The sequence below is a fragment of the Elgaria multicarinata genome, chromosome 5 (genome assembly GCF_023053635.1).
Source record: "Elgaria multicarinata webbii isolate HBS135686 ecotype San Diego chromosome 5, rElgMul1.1.pri, whole genome shotgun sequence".
In the NCBI taxonomy this organism is placed as follows: domain Eukaryota; kingdom Metazoa; phylum Chordata; class Lepidosauria; order Squamata; family Anguidae; genus Elgaria; species Elgaria multicarinata.
Window position 1 is genome coordinate 89,951,330 of NC_086175.1, and position 23,248 is coordinate 89,974,577.

Genomic DNA, 23,248 nt, shown 5'->3' on the forward strand with positions numbered 1-23,248 from the left:
AAAGCACAAAGGTTCTCAACTGTCTTCCTGAGGGAAACTCAAATGGACAGCTATACCCTTGTGTCTGTTGTGTCTTGGGGCGGGTGTGTGTGTCATATTGTAAAGGCTTGCCATGGTTTCACTAAGTAAGCACAAAGAAATCAATCGTCCAGGCTTCATGCGATATTGGGGGAGAAACAGATGCTGTAGCTAAGGCCTCCACAGCAGCTCAACAATCATGCCTGTCTTCCACCCTGGGCTCATCTACACCAAGCAGGATATTCCATTATGAAAGTGGTATATAAAAGGCAGGTGCCACACTACTGCTTTACAGCGGTACTGAAGTGCACTGCAGGATGTACACTACTGCTTTATAGGGCCCATGACACATCTACACCGAGCAGGATATAACACTATGAAAGTGTTATGAAAGCGGTATGTGGTGTGTGTCATGGGCCCCATCAGTTGTCAGTGCACTTCAATACTGCTATAAAGCAGTGGTGTGGCTCCTGCCTTTTATATACTGCTTTCATAGTGTAGTTGAGCCCCCTGGCTCTTTTCGCTGGTCTCCTCATGGCTAACTCTCTTGCTATGCTTCAGACTGAAGCTGGTCTTTCTATGGTCTCCTCTGGCTCTGTCACAACACCGTCCAACCCAAGAGTGAGCCCAAATTCAGAGCCATTGTAGGTACCATAAAGAAGAACAGATAATATCTCCAATGCTTGTAGGTCGTACTTGTGGTAGTAAGCAAGATGTCTTTATGAGAAATCCTGTTGAGAAGCTCTAGTTTGATGTAATAAACAAACTATAAATGCTATGCCATAGAATTGTATCCATTCTGTTTTCTTTCATGAAACTGGCTGACAAACCAAGTCAGTGTCTGAACAACACTGCACTCAGTACTATTCCCAGGGAGAGATCTTCATTTGGTTGCCCTTACCTGGAATGCAGTCTTGAAATTACTTCATACAAAACAACCCGTCTTGGGTCTACAGGGGATAAGGAAAGTGATTTGGTTCCTATCAGCCACTCCTATCACTGTCAATTCAAGGTGCAAGCAGCATCTTGAAAAAGAGGTTGGAGGCCCCACCGCTGTAGTTAATCATCTTTTATTGACCAATTTACTTTATGTTTTTCTATTTATTTTGAGCAGTTATACCAACTTAACATCCGTGGCAATAAGTAATGTACTATGACAAGATGCTGGCTTAAATGCCTTCAGGTAATATAGTTCCTAGAATCTGGTCCACAAGGGTTCTCAAATTAACTGGCCCAAGAATTGAGTGAGCTAGGAAAATAAAATTGTTCTTTGAGGCAGAAGTTCTAATATATAGACCACCACAGAGCTGCTAACCTTCCCTAGCTGATAGCATCTAACTGTTCTCCTCTTTACTGCAGTTCCAATAAATTTGCCTGTTCACTGGCCTATAGTTTTCAGACCCACTTCTATAGACTAAACTGTCTTTACATTAACGACAACCCACATCCCTGGCACAGAGGTTGGTTTTAGTGATAGGTTAAATACCACTATTAGCTGTTTTTCAATTATACTTGCTTCCCCCCGCCCCGATACCTTCATTTCCCCTCCTCATCCCTAAACCTCAAAAGCTTATAGAGTTTAACCAGCAGGTGTTGGTCCAATCAGAAGTTGTGTCACATCTATATTGATCCTTAAATTTTTATACCAACAGGGCTCGGTGGCATTTTTGTTAAAGTAATTCCAGAAGCACTTAAACTTTATGGTTTGAAGCAAAAGGAGGGGGTATAAGTAATGCTAGAGTGAAAGGCGTGAAGAAACAGGATCCCCCAGTATTCCATTCCCAGCTCTGTGCTCAAACATAGCGCAATACTGGGTATTGCTCTGGGCCAGTTTCGTAATCTACAAAATCACTGTTTATCCTTTCCTACTTCCAAGGATGAGACAACGTGTCATTGTGTTAGTAAGCCGTCTTGAGATACTTGGATGATAGGGTGCCTTGTCAAGTAGTGACAAAATGGCAGTACTAATGCATTCAGTTGCTACCCTAGACCTTCCTGTTTATCTCAATGGGGCAACATTCAGTTCTTTAAGTCAACCAAGCATGCTCCCCCTTCTGCCAAGGGTGGTTTAACTTGAACAGACCCTCCAGACACTGTTTCCTAATTAATTATTTCATGAAAAAGACTATCTTGTGTGCTTGGAGACTCTCAGATTGACCTACCTGCCAAGGTCAAGCATTTGAAAGGAGTCTGGAACTCCAGGAGGCAACTTCCTTTCCCTCAGCCTCTTTGCCTCCAATATTCCTGTTGAAAATTTAAGCACTATGCAGTAGTTTCTACAATTCACAAAAGCAATTGCAGTTTCCCTTAATGTTTAGACAGAAAAAAGTCTTTCAATACCCAGCTATCAGTGAGAATGCTGGGAGCTGTAGATTTCCACCCCCCTGTCTAAACATGCATGGGATTGCACCTTTAGTCTGCCTGCTTCAGGATTAGTTAATCCAGCCCTGTGTTTAAGTATCAGGCATTAGGATAAGATACCTCAGAACAGAAGAGATTTGTTGGGAGAACCAGAAGTGTCTCAACGTTTGGAGGACAAATGCCACCTCCCCTCAGTCTTCACTTCCAATATAACAACAGAGCCCTGTTCAGCCAATATGCCAAGCCATGGTTAGGCTGCTAACCCTTTTGCAGCAAATGGTTAGTGGGCGTGTTTAAACTGTGGATATGTAGCCATCATGGTTAGGAATGGTTCACGTGGCATGCTATGCGTGTGTAGATAGGGGGGGGGGGAAATCCTACAACTCCCTGCATCCTCCCTGATGGCTGGGGAATGCTGTGTAATGTAGGACTTTCCTCTACTCAGCTATGTGGGAATGGTTGTATGCAGCAAACTATATGGGGTTTCATATTTTCTCCTATGTAAAATATTCTCTGTGTCAGAAATTCATAAGTTTGAAGTAGCCTTGTGGTTCTCCTCCGTTTATAGAAAAGAGAAACAGCAACATTTTCAGATAAGGCAAAACATTAGCTGCACTTTAATGAATCTTTGCCTTAATTATTCAAGTATGCAACAAGGGCAATAGAGGTTACTGCCTGTTCTAAATGGGGACATTCTTGATTTGCATGTATATCTAGTATGCTTCCAGACTTAGCCTTTTCCAAGCCTTAACGCAGCTCTTGTCTGAAAACTTAAGTGCACTAACGCAGATGAGGTCTGCAGCAATTTGATACAGGCACAAATCATCTGACAAATTTCCTTGCCAGGGGTCATACGTAAACATCTCAATTCAATAGTCTACAGCATAGCCATCTGTCATGCGCTCAGTTCCTGAAGTGAGTCTGCTGTCCTTGTCTGAGCCCCTCAGATGTGTTTGCTTCAGCATGGGGCACTGATCACATCCTGAAATGTCTTGCAGAAGGCTGAGGTAATCATCAGAGTGCAAGTAAGAATGGTAGAGCATTTTCCTATGGCTTTTACCAAAGTTTTGCTTAACCTGACTCCTATTCCAAATCTATACCATCTACCAGAAATTATCCGTTCTTATCTTTGGCTCCTTCAAATCTATTTAGTCATTGTGGCCACATAGGGGAATACTTTTGAGATGGCCAGTTTTAACATGACTACCTCCCATAATGAAATGGACAAATTTCATCTCGGAGTATCAGGTGAGCCTGGAAACAAGACAGTCCAAACTTGAATGCATAAAGGTTTAATTTTCTTTGTTTCCTTTTGCTTGGAGACAGTACTCTTGTTCAAATATAAGACTGAACATGGGCCACATCAGCTTCCTCCTCTGGCATGGCCATAAGGAGATACTGTTTTTAATTAACTATAGTTTATCACTGTCTGAACTCACACAAACTGTAGTTAGTCTTAACAATGGTTTAGAGCAGCTGTCTTCAATTTAGTGCTCTCCAGAAAATTTGGACAATTCCCATCAGCCCCATCCAGCAAGAATGATGGGAGTTATAGTCCAAAATGTCTGGAGGGTACCAGGCTGGAAAAGCTAGTTTGGAGAAACAATCCAATTTCAGACCATTGTTTATGAAGTTTGCTTGTTTCCCTAAACCACAGTTAAGACGAATCATAGCTTGTCCAGGTTCAGATGTAACAATAAATCATGGTTAATTGAAAATGGAAGTGAACGCTTTCGATCTCTTTGAGGATACACACGAGAAGGAGAGGGAGCACATTAGCCTGAGGTTCATGCATGTAACACTAAACCACAGTTAAATGTTACATAAAGTCTCTGTGATTCTGATTCTGTAGAGGATATTCCTCATTGTTTGTTATACCAGAGCTATTGGCAGATCTCTGGGTAGTTGCAAAAGGTCAGCAACAGTGTCTGACTTCCAGCTAGTCAACAATAGCAGTAACAAAAATGTTTTTTTCTACTTCTTCCCTAACTAAGTTAGGTTGCCAAAACAAAAATGCTTGGAGGGGGGAACCAGGAGTGGTATTTTGTATGAAAGGACAATGAGCTTTGTTGTGGCACTGAAAACAAATTCTTGGGCTCAGGATACATGCCGAGGCACCTGTTCTTTAATATATATCTTTAATATATATCTCCCTCCTTCCCAAAAGCCACTATTTTGCATCCAGCTGAGGTTGGTGGCCCTTGGGATTCTACTGCACTACTATTACTACTTCTACTACTGCTTGTTGCACAATTCAACAGACATCAGTGTTCAATACAGGACTTAAAATGTCTCAGAAGTCAGGACGCTAAAAATGTTATGGTGGTGTTATCTCTGTTCTGCACTGGTTTGGTCCTGGGCAAGATATGGCATTAGCACAATGACACCTCAGAAGTGAGGAAGGAATTTCTACCTACCTTTTAATAGCCCTTAATATCAGATCCCTTTTATACAGTTACTTGTATAGTGACTTTTACATCCAAGACTTTACAGAAGCTTCAATACCAGACTGAAAAGTGGAATCTAATTCAAAGACAGGAAGCATCAAGGGATTCCGTATTCAACAAACGCAAAAGGAAAGCATTGGGATAAATAAATCCATGAATGCAACTAAAGGGGAATAACAACATGTCCTAGAATCACATACCTGTCTGACTGGAATGAGACAAGTATAAAATGCAAAATACAAAAATAGTACCCAACTGAAATTAGATGGAATGAGTTAGAAAAATAGAATTATGTATTGATGTTGGAACTTAGTTACAGAATTGTGACTAATGCCATCTAATGGGTGGTATAGAAATGTAATCAATAAAAATATACCATACAATAACATTCCCTTGAATCCTTACTGACCAAATCAACTAGAATTTTGCCTTACGATCTTATTTGATCATAATAGAAAAATCCTGCAGAACAATCCTGCAGATTCTTCCTAAATGCTGACTGGAGTAGTGATTTCAGACTAGATGCTTCGAGAGAAAGCCCCTGCTTAATGTGCCCCTTTCTTGCTCAATCTTTTGTGATTACTCAAGCAAACCTAATGATCACTCTACACACAATGAAAAAAAATATGGACCTATGATAATAGCGCTTCTTCAGGATGCAGATCTAGGATTATTTGATTGATATCTGAATAAACTCTGTCTGTGAAAAGCTAGATCTAGTCTTGCCTTCCCTCCAACATGCAAATTCTCTATGTGCAGGAAGCCTTTTGTTTTACATGGGGAGAAAGCTTGCACATGTGATCATGCATGCATATTTTAAAGTGGTACATTCCAAGCAGGGCTGTACCATGTTGCTTTGTTTCTGAACATATTTTGAAGTAGTGCACTCTGAATAGGGCTATACCATGTTGCTTGATTTCTGAAGATGTAGACTTAATAATCTTAAAAACTGCTAGTTAAACCGGGTTGGCAGCAAACATTTCATAAGTATTATGAACTGTATTTTGGAAGCTTTCTTAAATACTTAAGTAATGGGCAGACAGGTTTTTCAATCATTATCCAATGCCAATGGAATGGCCAAAACCCCCTGCTGTTCTGCCAATAAGATACTCACCAGGCCGCAAGACCCTGATCTCCAACAGGTTAGAGGTTCTGTCTGCCAGTCGTGTCCAGCTACTGTTGTAGTTCTTCCGCCAGAGCTCCGCCACACATTGGTACTTGCCCGCCTCTGTGTCACTGGCCCTGCTGATGCTCAGGCGCACATTGTTGCTGGATGCTGATTTCTCGATGGCTGTTCGGGTACGGAATCCAATGTACCTATCTCCCCACTGAACTCCTCCATCGCGAGTAAAGGTGACCAAATCATGAAACTCAGTGCTGCCTGCTGGTTGAAAACGCCATGTCACAGACACAGGAACCCAAGATGGGTAATGTGGTTTGATGATGCATTGTAAATCAAACGACTCGTTATAGGTGACTCCAGGGGTGCGGGAGATAGCTGTAACTGCAAAACCAGCATCTACCGAAAACCAAAAAGAGAGACAAGAGAGACACAAAGTGAAGATTTTAAAAACAAACAAAATTAATCCATACAACTAAGAAGGTGGTTTCCTAACTGCAGCACACCCAAAATGGGTCCGGTGAACTATTTTTTCTCAGTAATTAAACACATATATTAAAACAGAAATGGGCAAAACTAACTCCTGGAATTCCACAAAATAACCCCGTACCTGAAATTTGAGGGCAGAAATTCAGCTGGTGACATCAAAACTGCAACAACCTCAAGGTCCTCAATAGATTTATTTATTTATTTATTTATCACCATTAATGTACACGAACTGTCCAAACTAAAATTTATTTATTTATTTATTTAGCACCATGATGGTGCTATATAAATAAATAAATAAATAAATTTCAGTTTGGACAGTTCAGATGGAAAGCATACTTTTAAAACTTCCTTTGAGCTATCCTGCTTTTTTGTTTATCACTCAAACATGAGTAATTTGTGTAGCACAGGGAAGCAATGTTTCATTTGCCACACACATACTAACTTTCGCATGGTCACCATATTTCATGCTCCAGGAAGGATGATGGGTTAGGAGACAGAACACATCTAGAACAAGATTTTAATCGACTGGACAGAGCCTGTGCCATTGCATGCCACTGCTACAGGGAGTTCACATTAAATGGACACATACAATAGGATTCCAGCAACAATCACAACACACAGCAATTCTGCCTTACTACAAAATCCAGCCTTCTCTGTGGCTTATTCCCAGCTGGTCTGGGAGGGTGGGGCCCTGAATGACTCCAGCTACAAATGCTGCTCTTGATGTTGAAGTTGTCTAGAGCAGTGGTCTTCAACAGGTGAGTTATGACCCCAAAGTGGGTCGTGAGATCAGTCCATATGGGTTGCAGCAAAGCTGTTGCTGCCATGTTGAGCATGGAGATAATTGTGAAAGTGGGTCCCTTGTTGCAGGCTGGGAGTTTGAGGTGAGCCTTGGATTTGGATCAGTAGAAGACCACTGGTCTAGAGCACTACTCCACTTGATATTAGGGGATAAATTGGGATGGTGTTTTGAAGCCCTTTGTGAGATAATATGTGGATCCCATGTAAGAGGATGGCCTTGATGAGACTTAGGGGGCAAGGGGGGCCAATTAGGAGATGGACTGTCTAGCCATTATTTGCAAGTATCGATGAACTTGTGGGTTCCTGGTTATCAGCTGGTTAGCCACTGTGTGAACAGAATGCTGGTCTAGATGGAGCCTTAGTCTGATCCAGCATGGCTCTTCTTATGTTCTTAACCTCCTTGACATGGATATCGTAGGTGTTTGAAGGGTCTGATAATGTGTACACCTTTTCTGCTGCATGTGAACATTTTTTCTTAGGCTGATTAAAATGAATGTTCTGCCATTTGCTGCTGCCTCTGAAATGTTGCTACTTTGATGCAACTTTGAATCTAATTGGTTTAAAGAATTATATGTTGTTACAGATGTATTTGCTATTGATATGCTCATGACTTGGATTGATTAGTGAGGGAGTTGTTAGCCATACGTAGATATCTTTTGATAACTTATTTACAAAAAAAGTGTGTATATATTAAGAGAAATTTATATTGAATGTGTTTGCATATTTAGGGAAATTTGAACTGAATATGTTTGTTAGCTTGCTAATGGGGATATAACAGCCTTTTCCAATCTGGTGCCCTCCAGATGTGATGGGACTACAGCACCCGTTATTCCCAGAAAACATTGCCAATGCTGGCTGAGAATGATGGGAGTTGTAGTCCAACACATCTGGAGGACATCTGGTTGGAGAAGGCTGACCCATAAATTGATATGCTTACTTCTTGTGAGCGTTTTAAGCATAATTTGGAAACACGGCATACAAATAATTATAATGGCAACGATAGAGATTAGGATGAACAGTTTACACATGCTCCTGGAAGGCAGATCCTTCTCAGAAACCAGAACTCATTGGCAAAAGAAATAAGGAAACTATTTATCCTGTACTTTTATTTATTTATTTATTACATTTTTATACCGCCCAATAGCCGAAGCTATTTTCAGATAAGCTGCTAATTATGATGTTTGGTATATTTTGCTCCCAAAAGCTTTAGTTATTTGAAATGTCAATTCCAAAGGGAACTTTTTTGCCTTGATACTTAAAAAAATGCCTTGTAATATCAGAAATATTTGCACCACAGGCAAGCAACAAACGTTGCCGCTAGTTAGCTGTTATGCACAATGCAACACATGCATGTGGATTCTATGAAACCGTTAATGCAGCTGTCAGGATTATGGATAAGCATACACATGCCATAAAAATAATATGTTCTCCCAGCCAGAATACACACTATAAAGTTGCTCAAAATAATTTCACGTGCTACCTTCCCTATGTGCTAGCAAGCCCAATGTCGGCTCCATTTGTTTGACCATGCGAAACAGTGTAAGGTAGTAGCCTCTGGATCTGTGCTGCTCAGGAAGACTGTACCTCCTGACCTAAAGGCTTGGAGATATTAATTAACAATGCCGGGCAGCTGAGACATTAATTGCAACAAGCAGATTAATTTTCGCCTGCCAGCCTTGCCCCAGAGCTGCTGCAGAGATCTCTGCACACTTATAGCAAGGGGCTCAGGGATTCTAATCATCAAAGGACGTCACTACGGCAGAGATCCGGCCCATGCAATTACAGCAAAAACAGGTCAATCTTTGGGATTAAAGCCTTTTGGAAATGTGTTTAATGATTATCCAGGAGACGAGGAAGAGACTAGGGGAGGGTGAAGAGTAAGCATCCTCCCTCCATCACTACACTGTGAGTGGAATCCATGCACAGGTGGCCACTGCCCTACCTGCCTAGGAAACAGGCCATCAGGCAAAGTCTTGGTCAGAGATTTCAGACACAGCTCCTGGGGACTGGAATGTGGGTGTTTTTGTACTGTAGCATGCAGACACACATCCCCTCAGGCAGCCTGGAATTTGAAAACCTCATGCCTAGGTTACTGTCTGAAGAATTGTCTGCATATACTCTGCCCTAGCAGAGCATTGCGAGTCAGTTTTATACTGCTTCAGAGGAGTGAACTGTGGCTACCTGACAGATCTCTAGGAAAAGGCTTCCTGCTAAAAGATGGCTAAAGTGGCAGCTCTTCTCACTGAGCTACTCTTACAATCCTGTTAGAAACATTCCAGCATCTCACTCTACAGTTTTGACACTTGTCGGTCTTCCTGGGGAATATCTGGCAAGAATGGACCAGTGTTTGAAGCTCGTAATTTATTTTGTTTTATTCCTTACCAGCTTTGCACAGGTTGGAATAGCCCTTCATTTCATAACAGTCGAACCTTCAACCAAAGTTACGGAGCTTTCAGAATTGGACACATTGCACCCTGTCTGAGTGAAGCCATACCCTCTGGCATCCCTAGGTATAGTCTCTGCCATGGTGCGGTCCTATAACTCCCTGAGGGAAAAGTCTGTCGACTCCATTCTCCTGAAGGGAGGGAGGCACCTCACGGCAGGAGCAGGCATCTAACTCTGTCCTTTGGACTACTCTCTTCTGACTTCAAAGTGTATTGACAGGGATGGGCAAGCGAGTGATGTCTGAGACTGCCAGGATTCACTGAACATCATTTCGCAGCTTGTCTTGTGCCTGATTCCCGTTCTCTATCACGACTCGCTCTGTGCGGATGGGAAAATTGTGCAAATCGAGCTGTGATTGAACGTGAAAGTTTTGCACAACTTTACGAATATTTTCAGTGGACGTGTGATCATACTTGCATTCAGGGCTTTGAACAGGGCATGCTCGCATCTTTTGCAAGCAACTCCAAAATTCTCAGATATCCCTAGTATTGACTGTAATGCTATGCGCTGGTTAGGGAAGTCTGCCACCTAGTGATTGACACTGGTAATGCAGGCTTCAAATACACAGACACATTTAAATAAATTAAATTTAATTAATGCATTTTAAAAACACGATTATTCTAACGCGCACACTCCTAAGGTCTCCTCAATACATATAAGAAGTTTCAGATGTCTAGGTTTCACAATCTTGAAGCTATGGTGCTGACAGACAGATGGACAGACATTGTCCTTTATTATTATAGAGGTATCTTTCTAAGGGGTTCCGAAAGACTTAGGGTGCAATCCTATGCATGTTTCAACAGAGAGAGAGAAATCCTAAAACTCCAAACATTTCCCAGCCAGCACTTCCTTCTGTCAAAACATGCATAGGATTCAACGCTTACATACAGATTCCAGGTAATCTTCCATACAAGCAGCTTATAGAACCAGACCTGCTTAGAATCAGTGTTTTAACTGCATAATGTACCTTCAGACCATTCCCTACCTTATGATGTCCCCATGCATTTGAACTAGAGCTAGATGCAGAGTGAACAAAACCTCTTTCTCGGCTTCCCCAGAAATTGCAGGGCTCAACTTTTTTCAACCTAACACTACAACAAGCAAATAATTAAATCCCACCCTCCATTGCGTTCCTTCAACCCAAGTTTGCAAGAGATTCCTTAATTCTGTGTCATACTGCCTTCCTCCACTCATTGTAGCCCCATTGTAGTCTACAGATCCGCCAATTCTCAATTATGCAAGTTTCACAAAATATGAAAGTTATTCTCCACTTGGGCTGAATGAGATGCTACTTCAAGGGGTTCACACATTTTGACTGGCCTCAGAAGTTGTAATCTGCTGTCACCATGACTCTGCAGCTCCCATGTTTTGGGGAAGGGGAAGGGTCTTGTCTCAGATGACAGGCTGAGTTCTGGAGCCACTCTGAAGCACTGAGATTGCTTGCTGCTTCCAAGTAGTTCCATCCCCAGTGCACAGTCAGGGACATTATCTTTCCCAGCTGTATCTCACATTGGGTGGACTGGTTGTGGTAGGCACCAGAAATGCGCCCTCGAGAGTAAAAAATATGCCTGCTGTTGGTGACCATATTTGTTGATCATTGTTCTTCTCAGCAAAAATGTGTTTGCAAGCCCACATTTGCAGAGGTAACAGACACGCAGGAACAGGCCCAAGCACATGCAAAGAAGGATCTTTGGGGTGGGGTAGGAAGCAGGTTGAGAGGAGAGTTTAACCCTTGTCAAACTCAACAATTCTCTCCTGGAAATAGTTCACAGGCTGTTTCTCTCAGCCAGTTTCAGAGTCCAGCTGAAGGAAATGAATTAAACACAGCCTTGAAGCCCAGGGCATATGTGCAAGGAAAAACGGAAAGTGGGGGAAGGATTAAGCACTTCTTCCACCTATCAAGTCACACCTGCAATGCCTCCTCCATCCCTGTATGAGAGTTACAAGGGAAGCTTGGAATTGGGAACTGTGCCACCTTCACATGCATGGAGAAACATCAACTGGAAACGGAGGCCTGCCCAAGAATATGTACTTTGTTTTGCAAGAAAGAAAGACAGTGCATCATATCCAACCTAAGTTAGACATCCTCAAGTCCCATTCAAATCGAAATGAACGGTTAGTGAATATGAACAATTGATTTCAATGGAACCTAGGTGCATCTAACTTGGGTTGGATCCAGCCCACTATTTTAATAAAGTAAACACCATCCAAATAATTTCTGAGACATTTGCTTTCTAGAGATAGGCTAAAAGGTTGAAATGCATCTCGAAAAGTTTAGTTATCAGCAGCAAGAGCTTTAAGCTTATAACTTGCTAGCATTTTTTATGTTTTGGGCCCACTTGGCCCCACCCACCACTGGAATGCAACCCCGGAAAGCTTCTCTGAAGTGGAATTCAGACCCTTGGGCTGAAAAAGCTTCAACATCCCAGTCTACAGGACAGAAAGGAATGTGATGAACCTGTAACAATGACTGGAAGGGGTGCAAATTTCCCATTTTCTGGAGCAAATATGTCTGTGCCCCCTTCTTCCAAGCAGGTTGGCAAGGGATAGCAGCACATATGCTCAGAAGAATCAGGAGTTGCAACACCTTGTCTTAGAGCCTGTTGGCTGAGGCACCTAGTTCAGCCATTTTAGGGATGATTATGGGCTCATCTACCCCAAGCAGGATATTGCACTATGAAAGGGGTATGAAAGCAGTATATAAAAGGCAGGAGCCATACTACTGCTTTATAGCGGTATTGAAGTGCACTGCAGAATCTACACTACTATTTTATAGTGGCACTGAAATGCACTGACAACTGTTGGGGCCCATGACACATCTACACTAAGCAGGATATAGCACTGTGAAAGCGGTATATGGTATGTGTTATGGGCCCCAACAGTTGTCAGTGCACTTCAATAAAGCTATAAAGCAGTAGTGTAGATCCAGCTTTTTATATACTGCTTTCATACAGCTTTCATAGTGGAATATCCTGCTTGGTGTAGAGGAGACCTATGCTACAATTTGTGCATTGCTTTTGCCATAAAGTGAAAGAGAGATGGGCTTTTGTCAAGATGAGTACTGAACTAAGATTTGACATGTCTGTCCTTCTGGGTGTCAGAGAAAGCTGTTTTTCTTCAGAAAATGAAACAGCTCATGCAAAAAGAGAAACAGCTATTCACCAGAACTCTACGTGGAGCAGATACTACAGCTATTCTTACAATACACTAAGTGTGAAGCAGAACAGATAAAGATATTACGTGATGAGAATTATGATGGACATCAAGAGAATGGAAGAAAACACCTTTCATCTCTATTTCTGGTTGTTTATGTGTTGAGACGCACTGAAGGTTGAGCAAACCCACAAACCCAGTTTGTGTCACTTAGGGAAATTCCAAAGTTTAAAGAGGGTGACTCAAGTTCAAAATACTGAAACCTTAATTTGCAATTATTTTCCTTAAAAGAATAATCTGGACAATGGCCAGTTACTAATTTCTGAATGTATCAAATAGGTGACCTCTCTGGATTTCCATGAGCAGCTATGCAATGGTAATCGTGATATCATAGCCAATGTATCAATCACTTAAAAATGATTGTAGCTTGCTAATTTAGAGATAACGAATCATTAAAATAAACATCCAACTTCGTTTAATTCATGACTCAGAGGGTTTGGGAAACATGTGACATTCTGAAGAGCAAAGGCACAATCAGAATCTACAGGGGAAGAGAACACACTGACAAGTCATGGGGTCTTCAACTTCCAACAAGCTGTGCTTCTCAGCTTAAAATCAGATGGCTGAACAGGCTGTGCTCTTCTGAATTTCCACATTCCTGCACTTCTCCTAGGATATAAAGCTAAGGAGGGCATAGGCAGTCTGAGTATTGTAAGGCAACCACATACCTTCCTGACAAATCATAGGTGGATATAGGTTGAGTCATGAGTAACCACAGAATCCAAGCCTAAGGCAATGGTAAGGAGAAGGCAACAATAGGGATGCAGGAATAAGTAGGAGAAGAATTGAGGTAGGCAAAAGAATGAAAGGAAGAGCACAGTTGTGAATCCACTACAGTGTTTAAACTGGAAGACAGCAGTGCTAGAAGAACCACAAGGGCCACTCTGTGAAAGGAATGCAAAGTAGCAAGTTTCTCAGTAGTTGCTATTTGAGATCCTTTTAACCGGAGACTTCTGGGATTGAACCTGAGACCTTTTGCAAGCAGAGAATGTGATCTGCCACTGAGCTACACCCCCTCCCTGAATAATGACCTGGTTCAGACAACATGCTGTGGCTCTCCACCTGAAGGGCGAAGTTAAATATGGAACCCCTGCTCATGGACTGTCGTCTCATGCGAACCCTTCGAGCATGGGATATGCGAGAGTTAAACAATAACTCTAAAATAACCCATGGGTTTATGTGAGGGTTATTTAACCCTTGTATAACCCCCGCTCATTGGGTTTGCATGACACAACAACTGCCTGTGGAGGTTGCATATTCAAAATGGCGGCTGCATGCGCCACAGTCTCACTATGGGTTAAATAACCAACAGAGGGCTGTTGTGTGATGTGAACAGCCCCAATATGTGCTGTAATGTTATTGTGCTGTGATTCCCCACTGCCACACTTTACCAGGGAAGGCAGCAGCAGCAGCAGCAGTCCTACTTTCCTTATAGACAAATTCCTTCTGTGTGTTTCCAGGGTAATATGAGCAGGTCTGAGGAAAGGACTGCGAATAAAGCTGTGAAGAAGGCAGTAGGCTTTTACATCCTCAGTAGCCAGCAACTATTGAAATACATTTAATTTTATATCCTACCAAGCCAAGAGTGATGACAGCAATGAAATTAAAGGCTCGCAGAAGATGGCGAACATGTGTGCTGTATACCAAAGGCCAAATTCCATTTCAGAGAAACTCTCGGGGGGCACAATCCAGTGATGGGCAGAGCCAAAGGCAAAAGAAGTGGGGTCAAAAAAACAAAAATAACAGCATATTCCAAGATAAAGGTCTGACTGTCAGCAATTAGATATTAGGAGAGGCATTTCAACCTTCTAGAATGGGAGGAAAACTGCACAAAAGCCCAGCAAACTAGTAGTTGGGGGACAGATGTGGGTGCGTGGGGAACCCAGAGGGCTAGAATTTGGCTGTGGGCTTGAGGTTCTGCATCTCTAAATTTATTACATAAATTTAATAACAGATTTTATACTCACCAAGTGCAGTGATGGATACAGAGGAGCCATTATGTCGCTCCCCAATCATCTGCCACTCCCCGTCCAGCCTTCTAGTCCACTCTGTGATGCGGCACTCATAATGGCCTTCATCTGCCTTGAGGCTGTTGAAGATTTCGAGTGTGAAGGATCCAGGCCGTATCTGCTCCATCTGGATCCCACCATAGCTACTGCGCTCGACGTAAGAGGGGCCAGGATGAAGGGTACCATCTCGGTCAAGCTGCACAACATCACTGCGACGGTTCTGCTTGTCTACAAGTTGCCAGGTGACAGAGAGTCGGTTTTGGGGTCTAAACCCTGTGCGGACACTGCAGCCAAATCGCAGGCTCTCCCCTTCTAGAACACTGGTGGAATTGTTGGACACCTCCACTGAAATATTGGTCTCTGGAATAGAGGAAAGAATATGTGATTATAGTTAGGGCTGTCTGAGCCAAATGCATGTAATGCATCCTCCTGGTCTCTCGTCTTCACACAACAATCCCCAAACATGTTTATGCTTTAGGCCACATGGAGAAATAAGACATATGATCCAGCAGTAAACGGTTATGTTCAGTCAATGATTTTTATGATTGTGCCAGCTCCAAAAATGCCAGTGCAATGGCAGAAACAGCTTATCAAGTGTACCTGTGTGTCCTTGGATAACACATTATGTTTTGTTCCAGGATTATGCATTTGGGAATGGTCAGGAGCACAACGTGGAACAAAATGGCTAGTGTGATAAATGTATGAGCCAATTTTATGTCTTCTAGATTGATGAGAACTAGCTGCAGGGCACATTTTTAACCATCTCTTAAACAACTTCACTTGCTGCAGGGCACAATTCAAAGGCTTGTTTTGCATGTAATGAGAAGCCACCGTGGGTGGATTTCCTCATGGGGATTTTTGTTGAGGCAGTGACTGCCATTTTGAATATGCTGTGCAGTAGTTTGTTGTTATATAGAAACCTAGCAAGGGTGGGCTCTTAAGATGGTTGACACCAGAATGTGTGTTAGCCATGCTGCTGACAAGCTATGATATGCTGCCACAGCAGCTAAAATATTCAAAATGGTGGCCAACACTGCAATGTCACAGGGAAATCCACCCACTGCGGCTTCTCGTTACATGCAAACTAAGTCGAAATGTTGGTGACTGCATGCCTTTAAAGCCCTATGCAGTTGGGACCCAGGCATCCACTACTATATTTTCCCAAAGATTTCTTTTTTCTTTTTACATTTAGCAAACAAAATTTTAAAAGTCAAGCAAATATGATAAATCAGATCTTCATTGATTTAGGGCAGCAGGAAATTTTCCGACTCTAAATTTTCCGGAAAAAATACATCATTGCCAAGTATCTGAAGGACCGCTTACTCCCGCATGGATCTGATTCTATGTTGAGTTCATCGTCTGAGACCCTTCTCTTGATGACCCTTCCTTCATTGTTGAGATGGGCAGTGACCAGAGATAATGCCTTCAGAAGTCCTTTTCTGATACCCTGAGCACTATATTGCTGATCTATATGAAAAGTGGTTTTTCTTTTGGTAGAACGATGTATTCATTTTTTATTACACCTATGCATTTTTCTAGTGTAAAGCACTCTGAGCATTTGGAGTAAATTGGCACAGAAATTTAATTAGTCAAATAAATCTGAACTTCCTCTGCAGGTTACGTTCAGAACAGCCAAGGAGAAGTCAGCCCCATGAACTCTTTGCCATGCCCCACCTCAGTTCTGCTAACAAAGTCACACAACTGATAAGAACGGGAAAGATCTCTGCTTACTAAGGGGCAAGACTGTGATGGGTGTGTTCTTTGGTCGTTTGCTCTCTCCATCAATAAATTCACCAGTCGTCGTCTTCAAGCGCTCTGTCACTCGACAATTGTATTTCCCGCTGTCCTCCAGGCGGAGCCGGTAGATTTTTAGGATATAGACGCTGTCGCTCTCTTTGGCTACTTTCAGTTGTCCCAAAGCTTCTCGCTGGGCAAACTCATTGTTAAGGACCGGCACAGCATTAGCCCCAAAGCTGGCAATCAGGGAACTATTGAAGGCCCACGAGATGGAAAAGTATCTCTTTGCAACATTCTGTACTTCTAGAATGCACCTGAACTCCACTGGCTCACCCACGGTGTATGTCCGCTTCTCCGTTTCTAGCCGGACGTTGATATCCATATCTAAAAAGGAAAAGAACATGCACGCACACACACAGCACACACACACAAGAGGAAAACTTTGTCACAGCACTGAACACATAGGAAAAACCTAACAAGGACTTGGACACTGAGAACTTTAACAGTCACCTTAAAGCTATATATCAGAAATTCCCCCTCTCCTTAGATTCTATCCACCTCTCCAAATGCTAGGCTTCTGTCTATCTCATTTAGGTAGAAACAGTGCTTGGTGCAAGTTAATTTGACATTGAAAAAAAGAGGAAAAGCCAGGCATAGTGTTTCTATGCTAGTTACACTCTGCCACGTTGAGAGAGTAGTCTATTTTAACTTATATATTTTGCTTCAAAGGCTGAAATGTGTTTAAAGTTAACTGAGTTTTTATGAGCCACTGAATTCTTATCCAGAGGCCTTAGCTTGGCACATGAGTAAAGTATCCAATCTGATTTCACCCAATTGAAAGCATCAAAGAGACAGGAAAGACATGTTGTGTTTGAATTTTTGTTTAAATCAGCATATCCTACCAAAAGTAGAGTGAGCGCTGACTAATAGGTCAAAAAAAGGACATCACCGTTCAAAAAAGAGCACAACATAGGACAACAACAACACAAGGTGAAATACTGCTTAGTTAGATACACACACAAAAAACCCCCGGCTGCAACCTTGATTTTATATTAAGGAAAAACAGGGCATTAAATGTTCAATATACATCAATATTAATTGGGCAGAAAGACATTAAATAAATGCTTCATTTACTGTAAAATTCCTCTCCCATCACCATTACACAAAAGCCATGAATTGCTATACAGGAAAAACAACAACACCATCCATATAAAGTATACAATACATCCCTTCCAAACATTTAGGGTTTTTTATTTTTGTAAAAAGGCTTACTTATTTTGTACTTAATCTGTACTTATTTTAAATAACGTAAAATAAAAACATACAACGTACTAAAAACATACAATATTGATTCACTTTTTGAATATAAGATTATTCCATCTGTTGCAACACATTTATTTATTTAAACATTTGTATCCAGCCATATATCATTAAGATCGCAGGGCGGCGCACATGTCACTGTCACCACCAGCAGCCATTCCAGAAGGGTGAGCTGGGAGAGATGAGACTGGGAGCTGAACTATTCTACCAAACCTGCAAAAAGAATAAATTTCCCCCTCTACCCCCAATTCCCATTTCCTTGTGCGTCGTGTCTTTTTAGATTGTAAGCCTTTTTGGCTGAGGAAAAGCATTACAATACTTCAAGTAAAGAAATAATTAGTAAATGCCTACTCTGAATACACCTGTGGCTGTACACAGGTTAACTTTTCCTGCTTTGAGCATGGTTACCTTTATCGTTGTTGTTGTTTTTAAAAAAACAGCCTTCAATAACACACACCTGAAACATCTAGGTCATATCCAGCCAATGTATCATTAACTAAGTAGGTACATCAAAAATGTAAAGCCACATCTTTATTGCTGACAGTAACACTCCATAATAGGTCTACAAACATTACTGAAGGGCTTCTAGCCAGATGGAGCGGCAGCAATAATGTACAAGTGGAATGTCTCATTATGAATTCCTTTTCAAAAGCAGCATCAGAAAGGAGATTGAGTTCAGAGATGATGGGAGAAGAGAGGGAGACAGTGGCAGGCCAGATACAGAAAGAATGAGAAGACAAGTAGAAGCAGAAGAATGAGGGGAAAGGAAGAAATAACAAGGCAAAGAATGGGGGGGTGGGGGAGAAAGGGAATTTGTAAGGACAGGGGTTGTGGGGAATGGGAGTGCTTGAGGCAGTACTTTGATCCCTGAAATAATTCAAGCTAAAAATCACTTGAATTTTTATTTATTTATTACATTTCTATGCCTTTCATTAGCCCAAGCTCTCTAACTAAATGTGGGTTAGTTACTCCTTTAATACAATTTAACCATCCTGGTATATTCTGGGTGGCTAAAAAGCAGTAACAGTGGACATTTTTCATTCTAGCTAAATATGCGTAGGGGAAAGCAGAGGATGCAATCCCATATCTGCAATTGTGAGTAGAGAACCAGCAGGTGGGATGGCCGTTATTCCCCCACCCCTCTCTCTCGTACTCTTTCACTCATTAACAGCTCTGCTCATATCTTCATATGGAATGAGGGGGAGAACATCCAAATGGAGATATCTTTCACTAAAAATGACCAGTTTTCCCCAACCAGGACTCAGATTTCCTGAAGAAATTATTCAGTCCAATAATCACACACTCAAGTATTTGAAGGCAGAAAGTAAATTTATGTTCTAGCCTATGAGAAACTTCTTTGTAAATTAACCTTTCCCACAGATCCCTTTGCTAGTTACCTTTATTAGCACACTTTGACTGTGTTCGGACAACACGATAACCAAAAGTGGATTAATGTTTGATTATTGCATTGTCTGTCAGGACTTTTTCACACCATGGTTGGTTATTCTGTTGAAATAACCAACGCTGTGCAGAGTTGATTATTTGAACAATGGTTGTTATCATGTCGTGTGTTGGGCACCATTGACTATTTTGTCACACACAGTTGGTTATTTTCAATGACTACAGAGTCCCCTGGCAAGAACAAACAAAGTGCCAGCTGCCGCTCTAGTCCATCTGGCAGAACTTGCAATGGTTAATGGGATACCAGCGGGAGGACTGAGGGGTGGGGGGAGAGGGCGGGGGATATGTCAAACACTCTGTTGACTAATAGTCAACTCGATCCTGGCCTTAATCCTCACCATGGTTGATTATGATCATGTTGTGTGGGAAGTACACTCTCGATAATCAACCGTGGAGTTGACTATTAACCCACCATTGACTATTGTGTTGTCTGAACACAGCCTTTATCTCCCTCTCCACTCCCTCCAAAAACCCCCAAAGCCACAGATAATATTAAAGGTTATGGGAAGGGAAAAAACACACTAACCAGTTCCTTCCACATAGACCAGGGTGCCCTCTGAGCGCTTGCGGGTCATTGCATACCAAGAGCCATCAGGGTCCTGGATCCACTCGGCTGCCTCACAGTAAAATTCACCCTCATCAGAAGATTGTAAGTTATAGATCGTAAGCTTGGACTGAGTCTCGCCGACTTTATCCAGGCGGATGTCTCCACTTGCATGCCGTTGGGCGTAATCACTTCCTGCATGCAATACGAAATCACGACTGAGGGAGATCACCTCCACGGCCGGCTCATTGGCTTTCTGTCGGTACCAGGCAATGGAAATGTGACTGTGCTGTGCAGTACTCTTGGATATTTCACACTTCAGCTCCAGAGAATCGTGCTGCACTTTGTTTAGAGTCTGTGCTTCTGAGGTCACCCGCAGGGAGTCAGGAATAACTGCCAGAGAGAGATGAAGGAAAGAAAAAAGTGTAACTATTGGTGCATATGCTGTTATAGATAATATCTTGAATAGAACAAATTAAATCTAAACGTTAGAAGCAAAGTGAATAAATTCTTACTTTTAGAACTAAAGAGGGAAAGTTTTGGTGGGGAGCCCATTATTATCATAGCTGAAAGTTCTAGCTTCCACACCCAACATTTGAATTATAGGAATCTGTCATATAAGCATGGCAAAAGCCTTTGGCAAGGGACCTGAGGGCCAGAGTTGCCACAGACTAGGCAAATGGTTGGTCTGATTCAAGGTAAAGCAACTTCTTGAATTAAGCCACATTTAAGCCTCAAATGAGCTTCTCCAAAGTTGTTAGCCAATAAAGACTACTGGATACATCTAGGTGGTAGCACGTGGTTAGCTTGTGATCTCAGAACCTGATACTACACCAGACCTATCCTGCATCATTGCTACTGTGCAACTTAAGAGAACCCACTTACTCTTAAGAGATTTATTTTATGTCATATAACTTTCTTCTTTTTCATTCCTATTCCTGGTCTTATCTGTTCACACCTTCCAAAGCAATTCCTTCTAGGTTTTTTTGTTTGGCATTTACACTGCCCTAACTAGCTAGGTTTGTCATTGTTGTTGTTCCTTTAATCTTTCTCCCCAAAAGACATGAGATTGAACTTCTCTCTTCTTTGCTTACATCCCTTCATAATTTAACAATGCCTGTAAGCAAAATTACGGTTACGCTCATAGGAAAACTTTTTATTGAAAGGGCAGCAACTAAAGAATCAAATGGATATTCCTGCAACTTAAGCAACTGGCTGTACAAGCAACATGTAAGCACCTTTCCAGATGCTGAGGTTTGTGCGTAGGGACTTCACAGCCCTCACTAATCCTTTGTGCACAATCCAGTTGACACCCCACAGCAAATGCTTCTATTACTGCGGAAATCTCCATTTTCCAGCTTTCAAACTGCTGAACGGCTTGTGGGAAAACTATGACCATTCCCCTGGCAAGTGCAGTGATCAGGGATATGGGAAAGAATATTTTCTGTTATAAATACATGGTTTCATAAAATTAATTTGTAACTTAATGAATAAATACAAATTGGGCAGTTTCAGAGCTGTAAAAAACTTTCCCCAGGTATAAATAAGCCTTCTTGTGTTCCACTAACATAGGGCAGGGAGCAGGACTGTGTCTGTAAGTCCTGTCTCCGACCACCATGCCTCAGCTGACACTGTCCCCACAACCGCCATGTGTTCAGTAGAGAACAGGCTGCATGTACAAAGCATCTGTACTTGCAATCAGCAACCTTGGTGCAGCTAGTAGTATGTATGTAGAGCCTATTATCACCTTCTGTTGAATGCACAAAGGTTGGCGGCAAAGCCAGAACACACAATCTTATTTTCTGCCATGAATTGATGGAATGCATGGAAGGAACATAAGAAGATTTATACCCAGGAAATGTCTGTCTATGTAATGCACAGTTCTTTGGGTATGCTAAAAGTATGTTAACAGCTTTCATTGCTTCCAATTCCTCCCATGCCCACTTAAACTTTAAGTAATATAAGTTGTGCATGTTATTGAATTACAGAGCAATTTTTTCAAATATTCAGTCTAAATAATTTGCAAGTAATATATTTGAATACGTTTGAATATAACATTTAAACCACAGTAACTTTACTTAATATTTTTCATCAAAGTATTTCAGTCCTTGAACTACCTTTAACTATTGGAAAAATATCTGAGATGTTTATCAGCATGTAAAATTAACATGGTGTTAACTGTTTTGTTTTGTTTATTTATTTACAATATTTATAAACTGCTCCCTATCTGAAGATTTCGGAGTGGTGAACAAATAGTATATAAGAATAAAAGCAGTATAAAAACTCCATTAAAATTGCATTTTTAAAAGAACAAGTTTGAGACAAAGCTGCAGCTGGTCATTCCCGGAAAGCTTCCTGGAACAACAACATTTTCAGAAGGCGCTGAAAACAATACAACATTGGCACCTGCCTGACCTCCAAAGGCAGAGAATTCCATAGGAAGGGGGCCACCACACTGAAGGCTCCATGTGGAACCATTAGGAACATGCCCTCAGATGACCTCAGTGACTGGGCAAGTTAGTAAAGGAGAAGGCATTCTCTCAAGTATGCTGGTCCCAAGTTCTTTAGGGCTTTGTACACTAGTACCAGAACCTTAAACCTGGCCCAGTAGTGAATAGGCAGCAAAGGGGTTGCATGCTGAAAAGGGGCAGCTCCCAACAACAGTCGAGCTGCTGCATTCTGCACTAGCTCCAGTTTCTGGAGCAGCTTTAAGAGCAGCCACACATAGAATGCATTGTAGTAATTCAGCCATGAGGTTACATCACTGTCCAGGAGAGGTGTAGCTGGAGAACCAGGCGAAGCTGGTGAAAAACGCTCTGAGCTGCTATGACCACTAGCGACAGCGATGGATCTAAGAGTACCCCAAACTACAGACTTACTGATAAATAAACAAATAAACACGCTAAATCCGATCTGAATATATTTTGAAAAACTCAAAATTTTACAAAAATGATGGCACATAAAATCTTAATAAATAAAACAATATTTATTATGTACACTGCTTTTCAATCAGTGGTACTTCAGCATATTAAGCAGTAACACTGCTCATAGTAGGATGGGTCACTTAAGCATTTCCCAAAAAGACAACAAAGATTTGCATACAATTTAAATATGCTAATTTATATGTATAAGTGCAAATGTAGAAAGTGTTATTATAATCTAAACTCCTGGAAGATCAGATGAATATTACATAAAACATCTTCTATCGGATCAGAATCCTCAGGTTACTCTAAAAGTGGCCAGTTTTTGTGCGGCTGCCATAAGCCGACGGAAATTGATGTTG

The 23,248-nt window shown here is 41.6% G+C and overlaps 1 protein-coding gene across 2 annotated transcripts in view; it reads right to left on the reverse strand.

The window, feature by feature from the left end:
• Positions 1-23,248, reverse strand: part of IGSF3 (immunoglobulin superfamily member 3) — a 123,032-nt gene that overhangs the window by 29,371 nt on the left and 70,413 nt on the right. For both annotated transcript variants that reach the window (XM_063126789.1, XM_063126788.1), the window contains exons 4-7: positions 19,948-20,358; positions 16,635-17,024; positions 14,862-15,263; positions 5,941-6,345 (exon numbers count right to left, since the gene is read on the reverse strand). In XM_063126789.1, coding sequence (XP_062982859.1) covers positions 5,941-6,345; positions 14,862-15,263; positions 16,635-17,024; positions 19,948-20,358 — 1,608 coding nt within the window. The remainder of the gene's footprint in view (positions 1-5,940; positions 6,346-14,861; positions 15,264-16,634; positions 17,025-19,947; positions 20,359-23,248) is intronic.